Genomic DNA, 12,006 nt, shown 5'->3' on the forward strand with positions numbered 1-12,006 from the left:
TCACCAAGCTACATTAATTGAAGCTCATGACTTGACTTGACTTGACTTGACTTGACTTAATTGAAGCTCATGAACATACAGTCATCCATGTTGCTTCTTCCCTTTATTTCTGACTCGTTTTCTGTTCCTTGCTGACAGCACACAGTCTTTTGAATACCTAAGATGATTAAATATTTATCACATGCTGCTGATTTTTACTGGCAGGGACATTAGGCAGATTCTTTAGCTTCCTATCTTGGAGCCCTTTCTGCTAACTGACAGAAGTCTGCCATTCAGACATCGTGGGTGGATTTAATCTATGTACCTTGTTTGTGTAAAAGGGGCACAGCAAGTCTTTCATTCTTCATTAGAGTTTAATAAATGAACTAATTAAGTGAGCGGGAAGACTAATTAACAGAAAATCTTTGCATCTTATTACATCTGAAATATAAAATAACCAAGGAGCTTGTGATCTAAGAAAAAAAAAGTATCTGGATTCACTTGAAAAGCCAGTAAATGAGCTAGGGAAATAGTTTTGAGCAATTATACTAATTTATGAGGTAGCATTTATGAGTTGAAAGTATGGTTGGTTAGAAATATTAGAAATGGAAGAATAATCTGCATTTAAAAAATCTCTGCAAGAACTTGAATTCTTGGAGCTAAAAAAATATTTTGGGGGGCTGATATCAGGTTAGATCAAGAGGTGTCCTTCCATATGTGGGAGGTGTTTTTGGCTCATGAAAGGACTACTTCACACCTTGCGTTAACATGGGAAAAGTGAATCTAAATCCAAAGGTGTTCTTCTACTTGCGCAAGTATTTATGGGAGCTCCTGTTAGATCCGTGAGAACTGGAATAAAATTTACCTTTAATAGGATTGCATTGTATTTTCTGATTGCATAAACTGCCCTGAAAATTTGTCAAAGAGTGGGATATAAATAGCCAAACTAGGTAAAATAAATAAGTAAATACATGAACTCTTCCACTAGTGCTGGCTATTTTAATTCTGCTCATGATTCTTTGGATCCAGCCCATCATGTACAGTTCCAGAGGTGTGAGTGAAGTTTCCAAATTTTTATCCAAATTTACTTTGCATGCAAGTTAGAAATTTTTCTTCAATACTTCAGATATATATATGAAGCTGCCTTCTATTGAGACATATTGTTGGTCCATCAAAGTCCAGTATTGCCTTCTTTGACCAGCAGTGGCTGTCCAAGACCACAGACATAGGTTTCTCCTACTAATATTCCCATTAAATGGCAGATCCATTTAATGGGAATTGTCAGTGGTCTTTTGCGTGCAAAGTATGTGCTGTACGTATCGTGTTCTTCTCAAATGGGGAAACCTTGCAGAAGCATCAAGTAGTCTTTTCGTAGTTGGAAATTCAGAACATAGGAGATGGTTGCATGTATGGTCAAAATAATCTCCTAGGATGAACATTTCTAGTAGAGCACATTTTGGCATGAAATAAAGGCAAAATGTGGCAAAGGACACTTCGAGCCAGTTTTTCATATGCTCTGCCTCTACTTTAAATTCACTTTGACACCTGTTTTTTCTGTTCCTCCCACCTCTCTCCCTTGTTTAGTTCCTCTGGCCAAGAGGTATTGAACCTGGTGCCCTCCAGAGGTTGTAGACTACAACTCAGCCAGCATGGGTAATGGTCAGGGATTGTGGGAGTTGTAGTCCTAAATATCTGGAGGGCACTGAGTTGTAGCTTCTGCTTGCTTCATCACTTCCAGAGGCTCTAGATGATCATAATTCTGATATGACTCTTGGGACAATATATAGGCCGTTATTTCCTGCGCTTCAAGTAACTTCACTATGCAGCAATTTGAACTTGAACAATAGGAAGCCAAAGATCTAGTTCCAACCCAGGTGAAACTGGGGTTTGTCTGGGCTGTATCACTTGTGACTGCAGCTGGGGACTCATGTGAATGAATGCTCTTCTTTATCCACAAAATATAAAAATACAATCCATTCCATATAAAAAAACCCCAAGGGTCTAACCCAGTGTCACGCTAGCGGATGTCTACTAGTGCAACAGGACTTTCTCCCTTTCTCCTGTCCCCTACAGCCCTCCTCACCAGAGGATTTCCCAGCCCTCTGGAGCAGATTTTAAGGGCACGCGGGGAATTCCCCTATGGAATCCCCAATAGGAATGGTGCATGCTGTGCGACGCCAGAGACTCAGCTACCAGTGGGAGGATCAGCTGCTCTTTCCAGCACTGGCCAGGTTCTTTTCTCTGTGGTGAGAGAGGCACAGAACTCTGTGCCGCTCCCAGCATAGAGAAAGGCCAAATGGGTAGGGTGAAATCATCCTTGGCATGACCATGGCCATTGATGTAATCTGGCCTGCAGAGGGTCCAGTAGGGGGCAGTTCACCATCCCTTTCAGTTTTGCACCCTTGGTTTAGCATGACTTCCAAACCAGGAACTCTAGCTTGTCTTTCCCCGAAAAGCCAGAGTCCCACAGTTTGTTCTTTGCTTATAACTCTGGTGTGTTAGAAGAGAGACAAGCCAGATTTCCCAATTCAGATGTCACACTAAACAAGCCAGGGAGAGGGCATCTCTGGCTTGTTTAGCTGCTCCTGCTGGCAGGAGGAGCCAAGTGGGAGCAATTGACCATATGCTCTAGCACACTGGCTTGGTGATGGTAAGCCAGAATGTTTTAAAAATCTGGCTTATTGTGACATACAAATGTACCTAGTCCGTTTGTATATGGTTCGGAAAATTGTAGAAGAAAAAAAGAAAAAAATCTTACAAGAACAAGCAAGGTCAGTGTCAAAGGTGGCAATTACATGTTATGTTTTATTGTACATTGTAATGCATTTATTTTACTTTAAACACAAGTTGCTTTGAATACCTTGGTAGAAGGTTGACAAATAAGTTAAAGGCCTACATCTTCTATTATCCTCTCTTGCAACAGGACTTACCCTTCCTGCCCCAAATCTGCTCTGGAAAGTCCCCCAGCCCTCTGGATCAGATTTGTGGGACGTGGGCTATTCAGGGAGAAGGTAGAATACATTTTACAAGCAGTACCTGTTCTGCTGGTGGACAGATACAGTTGGATACAACTAAATACCTAAATAAATATATTGTAAAACGTGATTTTAATAAGGCATTGATATTTCAGGGGTGAGTGGTTGCTCAGGTCCTTTCTTGGGTCCATGTTGGAGAAACAAGGCAGTCTCGTAAATTGGATTCCCCGCCAAAGAAGGTTGTTTTCTGTGGCAATCACATGTGGTTACTATCAGCTTGTTTTGCAGAAATGGAAAGAAGTAGTTCTATTAAAGCAGGATGTAAGTAAGGGTTATAGCAGGGGGGAAATCCCCCTGAAACTGTGGGTCTGAAGAAAACATCATTTTTCTCTTTTCTTCCTTTGTGCAGAAGAAGTTGAAGAAGAATCTGAAATTCCCAAAGAGGTAGATTTGACAGATAAACAGAAACATCAGTTGAAACACAGGGAGCTGTTTCTCTCTCGACAATACGAGTCCCTTCCTGCAACACACATCAGGTAAGAAGCTGCTGACAAAGCAACTTGAATCATGGATACAATCTCCTAGCTACTGTGCCTGCTGCTATCTCAGCGGATAAGAAATAAAGACTCTTATCTCCATTGTTACACCTACCTGTTGGGTTTTCAGCTGTTGCTTCCTTCATTTCTTTTTGATGCATATTCCTTCAGTGTGATGCAGTGCTTAAGTAGAATTTGGATTCTTGTACTTCGGAGAACGATATGGCTTCATTTATTCCATCTTGGTAGAATTTTTGGTTACTTTCAGTGTTTTCTCTTATGACCAGCTGAGTACAGTGATGTTACACAACAATTCAGCAAAACATTTCTGGAAATGTATATTATTGTATGGGAAATTTTGATGAAAATATGTTGACTTTATGGGTTTTTTTTAAAGTGTTTTAATTGACAGATTTGTATTGTTTAAGAAGCATCATGGCTTTGCCTGATGCAGAGAGACACTCTTGCTGAATTGTGGAAGGGGAAGTATAGAAATGTTGTTTCCTTCCTTTTAAAATTATCAACTAGTTATCATATATCTTCTCAGTCAGGAAAATCAGTGGGTAGCCTTGGCTAAGTCACTATCTCTCTGACTAACCTAGGACTAACTTGGTCTTCCATGGCCAAACCCTAAACTCTATCCACCTTATCACACTGCATTGTTATACTTTTAATGATGCATAAGAAAGCATATGCTTTCACACAGATAACCCACTCACCCCCACTTTATTCAGAAGTGCCCCCCCAACCTTGGGAGGGGGCTTTCTGCGTAGCAGGAGGCTGCCTCTAAGGAACATAAGAAGAGCCATGCTGGATCAGACCAAGGGTCCATCTAGTCCGGCATTCTGTTCCCACAGTGGCCAACCAGCTGCCCACGGGAAACCCACAAGCAGGACATGAGTTCAACAGCACCCTCCTGCCCATGTTCCCCAGCAACTGTTGTACATAGGCATACTGCTTCTGATAGTGGAGGTAGCATATAGTCATCAGGACTAGTAACGATTGAAAGCTTTATCCTTCATTAATTTGTCTAACTATCTTTTAAAGCTATCCAAATTGGTGGCCGTCACTACGTCTTGTAGTAGCGAATTCCATTGTTTAACTATACACTGAGTGAAGAGGGAGATTAAAAGCTCCTATGCAGAAATGAAACTGCCATTTGTAGAACCCAGCTTTCCACAGAAAAGTTGTCTTGTAATTTTAAATGCATGTTTTGGAATGTGGGCGTCACTGGCGAACAATGTGTAAAAATGTGGGGTTTGGCCCTGATCCAGTGAGCTGTTTTATGCATGCTTGTGGATTTGTGTGCCCATGGGCTTTTTGATTCGTTTTGAATAGCAGCTCCGCTGCACTGCTTCTGTGATTTCCTGAGTTTTGAAAAGCATTTTTTAATGTGGCACAGGGGAGTGTGTTATTTGGAAGTCAAAGAACAAAGTACTCCTGTGTGGGATCTATAAGAAGGTTTTTTCTTCTTCCTGTATTTGGATGTTTGTGTGGCTAATTAAACATAGAATAGGGTTGATACTTGGGGCGTTTTGACTTGTGACTGTCGGGGAAGCTTTTTTTAAAGAAAGCTTAAAAGAAGGATACATGATTATATGTGGTCCCTAGCATGGTGCTAAGGAGTTCTGGTTCTTTGGATACATTTTGGACATTCTGTCCCTTGGTCGCTGAGAGCTTTGCGAGAGTATATGGCTTGTCTCGGCAAGCAACATTTTTTGTTTTGGGCTGTTCTTTCAGTGGTTTGAGATGGCATGCAGGGGTGAAGTTTATATGAAGTTTGTGAATTGGTGAGGTTCATTCACTAGTATGTCTTATTTAAGAATGATTTCATGACCACCTTTCCAAACAGCAGCAGTTTATTTGAGCACTAATGTCAGCAGTAAAGTATTTAACATCTGTACATTTTGTATTATGAGTATGCAAGGAAAGAAATTTTATTTTCCTTTTTTGTTTTTTATTCCATTTCCCATCCATTCGTTTTCCCATCCATTTCAGTGGAAGATCCACCCAGTCTTCTGCTGCCTGTATCTTCCACGTTTGCCGTCCAAAAGCCATGACATGGCATTCTGCGATCCCTACCTCTCCTGGTATTACTCCTGCCAAAATTTAGATAGGTAGGACAAATTACTCATTTTATAGGCAGTTTAAAAAGGTGTGCAGACACTGCCCAAACACTATCTGAACTAAACAGAGCTTTCCAATCCTCAATTGCATAACTGTTCTTTCTCTCCTGCTGTCTCCCTGTAACATTTCTGTGATCTGTATTTGTACAGGCTCTGTTAAAAAGAGCTTTCCACCCAGTCACTTTCACTGCTCTGTCTCTTCCCCTTTCCTTGTGACTTTTCTGTGAACTGTACACCGAATTCTAGGCAACGTATCCAGTGGCATACAGTGCCTTCAGCACAAAGCAATTGAAAATGAATGAATTGATGAGTGAATGAATGGACAAATTTGTGATTCGTCTGTCTGTGATCTGTGATTTGTTCTCGTTCAAATTCCCATTTCTTTTTTGCTATAAAAATGAATGGACAAATGGGGCATGGGGAGGGAAGTTGTCATTCATTTAATTTTTCATTTGTTTTTAAAATGAAGCACAGCCCCAGTTAGGATTGCCACTTTAGTGGGGCTTAAACTACTGCTGCTTCTCTCTGTTTCGTCTCGGAGGCTGAGGGGAAAAAATCATTACAATAAATAATGGTGGATGGAGCATTTTTCCTTTTCAAAAGGACATTTTGTCCCTAACTATTTTTGCCCCGGAGGATAGAACTAGTTATATTCTACTCCTAAGCAATTTGTACTGTTTCTTGCAGCATCCCAAGTGGAAACACCAGCTGGATCTTCCAGCTGTAACTCTGGCTGGTCAAGTGCAAGTCATACAGTGGCAAGATAAACTGATATCTAATATTAGTCCTTCTCAGTAGACCCATCAAAGTGAATGGGATTAACATTGGATACAACTCAATGGAGCAGACAAAACTATATAAAATAGGAGTAATAAGGATTATATAACTTATTATAACTTTTAAATGGGTATCATTTCTCTTAAACATTTGACCTCTCCAAGACTCTATGAGTTGGTTGGTAATCAGAGCACAAGAATATAAGAGTCGCTTTGCTGGAGCAGACCACTATACTGTCTCAGATAGTGGTCAGATAGTTGCCCCTGGAAGCTTACATATAGGGCATGATGGTCATCCCCAGGGCCAGCATTAGTACCTGGCATCCTTGAGCAGTAGCCAGGGTGCACTGTTGATGTCTCCCCGCACCCCAATTTCTTTCTAACCCAGTGCTCTGAGCAGTGCCAGGTGTTTGGGTATATCCATGCTTTTAATTTCCCACAATGCCCCTGATTTAGTTTCACTCTGAGGAATTACGGAAAATTAAAAGGGTGGCTAGACCTCGCCACCCAGCACCGTTCAAAGCATGGTCACCACAACTACTTAAGCCAATCAGGGCCCGCTGAGCAGAGGGGTCCCACCAGATTGGATATAACCAGGGCGCTTTGACATTGGGAATTCAATTGGTGCAGCTGTTTCTTTTTTGATTTTGGTTTCCAGCCTTACAGCTGTTTTTTCTAGTCCCTATTTGTACTGTTGCATATATACCCGGGCCCTCTAAAACTTCGAACTGACTCTGCCAACCTCTCTGGTTTGTCCCTAGCATATGATAATCAGGTAGTAGATCATCACATACGTGGGAATAATTGAAGAACAATGTACCCTTCCAATCAGAATTTGGATTAGAAAATGCTGATCTGTAATGCAGATGAGCAAGCTGATTTTCTGTAAGTGTTTAGCTGAATGGTGAATAATAAAACACTCAAAAGTATGGTCACCATTCATTTCCTGTTGGAACAGTGTAAACCCTAATTGTATAGAAGAAAGTAATATTTTACTGACGTTATAAAGGTCTCTTTGGAGTAAAATGTTCACTCTTGTAGTTATTAAACTATCACACTGAATTTTATTTTGTGAGCATCAATTGGTTAATCGCAAATAGAATATAATTATATATTCATACTTTCAAACTCTTTCAGGTTTAACAACCTTGCTAGCCTTATTATGAAAACTGTGCCTACGAAGCAGTCTTCATGCTGTATTAATTTGTGACTCACCACTGGACAAACAACCTAATTTGTTTAATTTTGCAGTTATGTTTGCCCTCGCAGTTTATTTATATGATAATTCTTTAAAAATGCAAATCATAATCTGTTTACTGGAGATACAATACCACTCTATAGCTGTGATCCACAGGGCATTACAAGGAGTTTCAGTTCTCACTTCAGGCGCCCTTCCTTCAGAGTGCAACTTCTTCCCTACTCCTTACCCTCATGATTCTAAGCAAGCCTTAATCTTGGAGAACCCTTGGAAGCAATCTCTGTTGCAGTGCATGATCTCTGGGGCAGTAATAAAAATGGTTGAAACTCCAATAAATATGCAGAAACTCATGCTAGCCTTTCTTGATCCTAGCCTGGTGGATGTAGCAAATGCATGCATATTTCTACTTTCATGAGTTTACCATGGTATTGAGAATACCTCTGTCCATTGCCTTCAACTGTTTATAGATGCAGTATAAATTCTTGGATTTGGGAACAGGAACACACATCGGTGTGGTTTGGATGTAACAGCCAAACCTTCTCCTCTCTGACTTCTGTTTTTGGTCAAACTATGGTTTGCCATTTCATCCAGATCGGCAGACTATTGTATGTACTTACCCTCCAAAACAGAATTGGATGTTTTTCTTGCCCTACCTGGAGATGCCGGGGGTCGAACCTGGGACCTTCTATGTGCAAAGCATGTGCACTATCACTGAGCTACAGTCCTTCAGTGCGTGAGTGGAAGAGAGTGAAGCCATGGATTGTTAACCTGGTTTGTTAACTAATAAGAATTATAGTAAGCCAGAGTTCTATTGAGTTCACAGGAAGCTAGTTTAGTCAGCGAGCTTTCACTCTTCTCCTCTCACATGTGCAGGAGGAGGAGACAGGGCCCGAGGCTTGCCACAACCTGTTCATGATAAGAGGAACAATGGGTTTAGATGATCATCTGAACTGGGCCATTGTTTCCGACACTGCCAGCGTTATCACTTTTGAGAAAAAAGAACCATAGGTAGTTTACTTCCAAATATAAGCATGGGCAATTGGTGGCCCAGAGACTGTATCAGCCCCATCCAGGCTATTTTATCTTGCCTGGGACTTTTCCAAATTTTAATCAAAGGTATGGTAAAATGTTTAACCATAGTTTCTTTCATGATGTAAAGAAAGAATGGTTACAACATGTACTGGCTGACACGTGCACTGTTTGTTCAGAGTTAAAACATAAAGGAAAGTCAAGCAGTTTACTTTACGAGCGTTTAATGAGAATACACAAAAAAATACTATAGACCCTAACAATCCTAGCAAGGAGATGTGAAATTGTAAAAGCAAACAGAGTGCCGTTTTCTAGAAAATGCGTGTGTAACTAACTATGGGAAAGGAAAGTAAGGAGAATGGGACTGTGCTCATGATCCAGTTAAGAGGGTTTCAGGATGGTGTTGGTGCAATATTGTGGGGGAGAAGGGCACTTTAGAGGAGATATGGGTAGGGAAGTTGAAGGAGGATTTGGGTGCAAAAAGGATCGGAAATTTCTTTCACAAGGGAAGAGATTTGGCAGCAGAGAGAGAGGTTTTCAATGATAAAAAAGGGAGAAGTACATTGGGGGATATGGGGGGAATACTCTTTAGTAAGGGGTTCACAGCTTAAGCACACATGGGAGAGGGCTTTTTCTGTGGTGGCCCCCACTCAGTGGAATTCCCTCCCTAGTGACCTTCGCCATGCCCCCTCTTTGATGAGCTTCTGCTGGGCTTTGAAAACTTGGCTGTTCAGGCAGGCATTTGGGGTGGGTTAGGGTTTTTTAGAGTAATGTTGTTTTGTTCAGTTGATTATGTAAATTTGTTGTATTTTGCGTTATTTGTGTTGTACGCCGCCTAGAGTGGCCAGGTAAGCGGCCAGATGGGTGGTTAATAAATCTAATAAATATCCTGGATGTCCCAACTTTGGTGAGATGGTTAAAAGGCATAAGAAAAGTTAGCAAATATTAGGGAAAGATGGAGGAAAAGAGGCTAGCAATGCAGTATACCTGCTCTTTCTGTGCTGACTTGAGAGCATTGTTAGCAGCATGAAAGGGGACCGGGAGGCAGAGAGTCGAATGCTCAGTGAGGCTTTTTTTAGGGCTGAAAGATTCTCAGTGCTTAGTTGCTCTGACCCACCTTTTATTCTCAGTTCTGGATTTAATAATTAAAATAAAGATTGAAAATTTCCTTACTCCCAGTGTCTCATCCATCCTGTGATAAAGATGCCAAATTGACTTGAAATGTGCACATTTGTAACTATGGTAATTGAGTTCATGAGTTTTGAAAAGAGGACACTGATGGTGGTGGTGAGAAAGCTGAATGCATTCCTGGTCAAATGCCTCCAGTGGGTGCCTAAAGCATATTACAACTTTTAACAGGTTATAGGTGTGGAGGAAGATGGGATTTAAGTTCAGGAGACAGACAAAGGGCACAGCCAGAGGTGATGCAAAGGTGATTATGTCTGCAGATGTCGGAAGGAGCATGTAATATGGAACCTCTGGAATGGCAGGCATTCATTCATTCATTTATTAATTTGTTTATTACATTTATAAATCATGCCAACTACTTACCTTACCTATCCCCAAATTCCTAAGCACAAAGTACAATTCAGGCAAACTGAAGTACTTCTAAGCTCCATTTATTTCAGTAGGAATTTTGGCACAAGCTTAATGTCTTTCCATTGAATTAAATAGGGCCATACTCAACAGTATGACCCATTCCCTTTATTTTATATGTACCGTCTCTTGTTTTGACCAATATATTATTATCTTTACTTAATGGCCAGTATTACTTGCTGTAATGGATGTTTGCTTTTCTGCTCCATTTGTCCCCATTTGTACTGAAATGTCATGGTTAAAATAAGGTTTGAATGTCCCATGTGTTTGTGTTACCAAAAAAGAAAGGGGTGTGTGAGTTAAATGCTACAGGAATTGTCAAGAATCAGTGGTTTGTATGTAATGTGGGAACAGGAAGTGGTTTTTAAAATCAAACCCACTTTCCTGAAAACAGGATTTCAAACTAGCATGTTTGTTGAACTAAACTTAACTAATGTTAAATATATTAATTATAAAATGTCAGTGATGTAGTCAAACCATTTAATTGTGTGTGTTTGCAGGAATCAGTTTTGGTGAACAGGTAATAGTAATTATATTTTTAATGGCAACAGTGTAAGATAAAATATCAAATGAAGTCTAGCAATTAGGTTAGTGATCAATATCCTTCTGTGTCAATTCTAGGGCTTGAATACAGCCGTTTATGCTACTACCAACCAAGTCGACATAGACCAAATACTATATTCTCTTCCTGTCTGGACTCAATATAATTGATTTTTAAGACCACAGGGGATGTTGTGACTGTCTGAGCTGCCATACGCTTTGGAGCATAGAACATCTGTACTTAAGCTAATAATATTAATTAACTAAAACACAGATTTCAGATAGAGATTTTTACTCTGATAATAATTTCTGGAAGTTAGGTTACCTTCTGTTGTTGCTGCATTCTGTATCATAAGAAGGGAGGCACAATATTAGTTACCTGGAAGTTTTTCTGAGTTTGCAGCTGATGTATTGCTTTTAAAACTCCATTTAATTGTAAAACTGCAGTAGGGTTATACTTTTATTAGAACCAACTAGAATGTCATGAAATGAGCAGTCTTTTGGGCACTCCAGAACACTTCTTCATGCTGGATCTTAAGCAAAACAATGGAAAAGGAGAAAAGGGTGGGGTCTAAGCAGGATAGAAAAGACCAGTGGTCTTCAGTTTGTTAAGGTGGAGTGCAGGATAACTTAATGAAATCGGACCATGCTAGGTGCAAATCAGGTTGCACCAAGGACTATGGAGACAAAGCATAAAAATGATGGTTCCGTGTGTGTGCGTGCGCGCACACACATGTGTAAAATATAAATACCTGCAGTTACTTAGATCTGTCTCTAGCATCAGTCAGTACACATGGGCCCCCTTTCTGAGGCAGAAAGCAGAAAGAGAGAAATATTCTTCTTATATTAGTAAGTCTGGGTATTAATGTTAACATGGGTACTAGGCAAAGAGCCAAAAGAAACAAAATTGGGTGGCATTATCGGGTAATAGGGGTAGGGGAAGAAAATCCCCCAGGGCTAAACCCCTCTTTAGGTGGTAAAACACCATCTTCCTCTAGTTCTCTCTCTTGTACAGCTAAATTTGATATTCTCCAAGACACACACCCACACCCACATTTTGGGTGACCATGTATGTCCAATAGAAACAATCCAAGAGCCCCAGTGGAATATTACCTTTATTAAATCCAATGGAAATGCCACAGAACAGCAAGCAAGCTGTTGAGCTCTCCCAAATTCTTCTTCAGGCTGGATGTTAAACAAAACAACAGAAGGGGAAAGGGGCAGAGAGAGAGAGAGGGAGAGGGAGAAGGC

General features: G+C 40.5%; 1 protein-coding gene across 2 annotated transcripts in view; it reads left to right on the forward strand.

Annotated features, from left to right (window-relative positions):
- The window catches only part of MTA3 (metastasis associated 1 family member 3), a 190,207-nt gene that overhangs the window by 41,094 nt on the left and 137,107 nt on the right, over positions 1-12,006 (forward strand). For both annotated transcript variants that reach the window (XM_084828919.1, XM_084828918.1), the window contains exon 4: positions 3,364-3,490. In XM_084828919.1, coding sequence (XP_084685045.1) covers positions 3,364-3,490 — 127 coding nt within the window. The remainder of the gene's footprint in view (positions 1-3,363; positions 3,491-12,006) is intronic.

Source organism: Heloderma suspectum, chromosome 1, assembly GCF_057233095.1.
Source record: "Heloderma suspectum isolate Gila_16-S chromosome 1, 16-S_ref, whole genome shotgun sequence".
Taxonomy (NCBI): Eukaryota; Metazoa; Chordata; class Lepidosauria; order Squamata; family Helodermatidae; genus Heloderma; species Heloderma suspectum.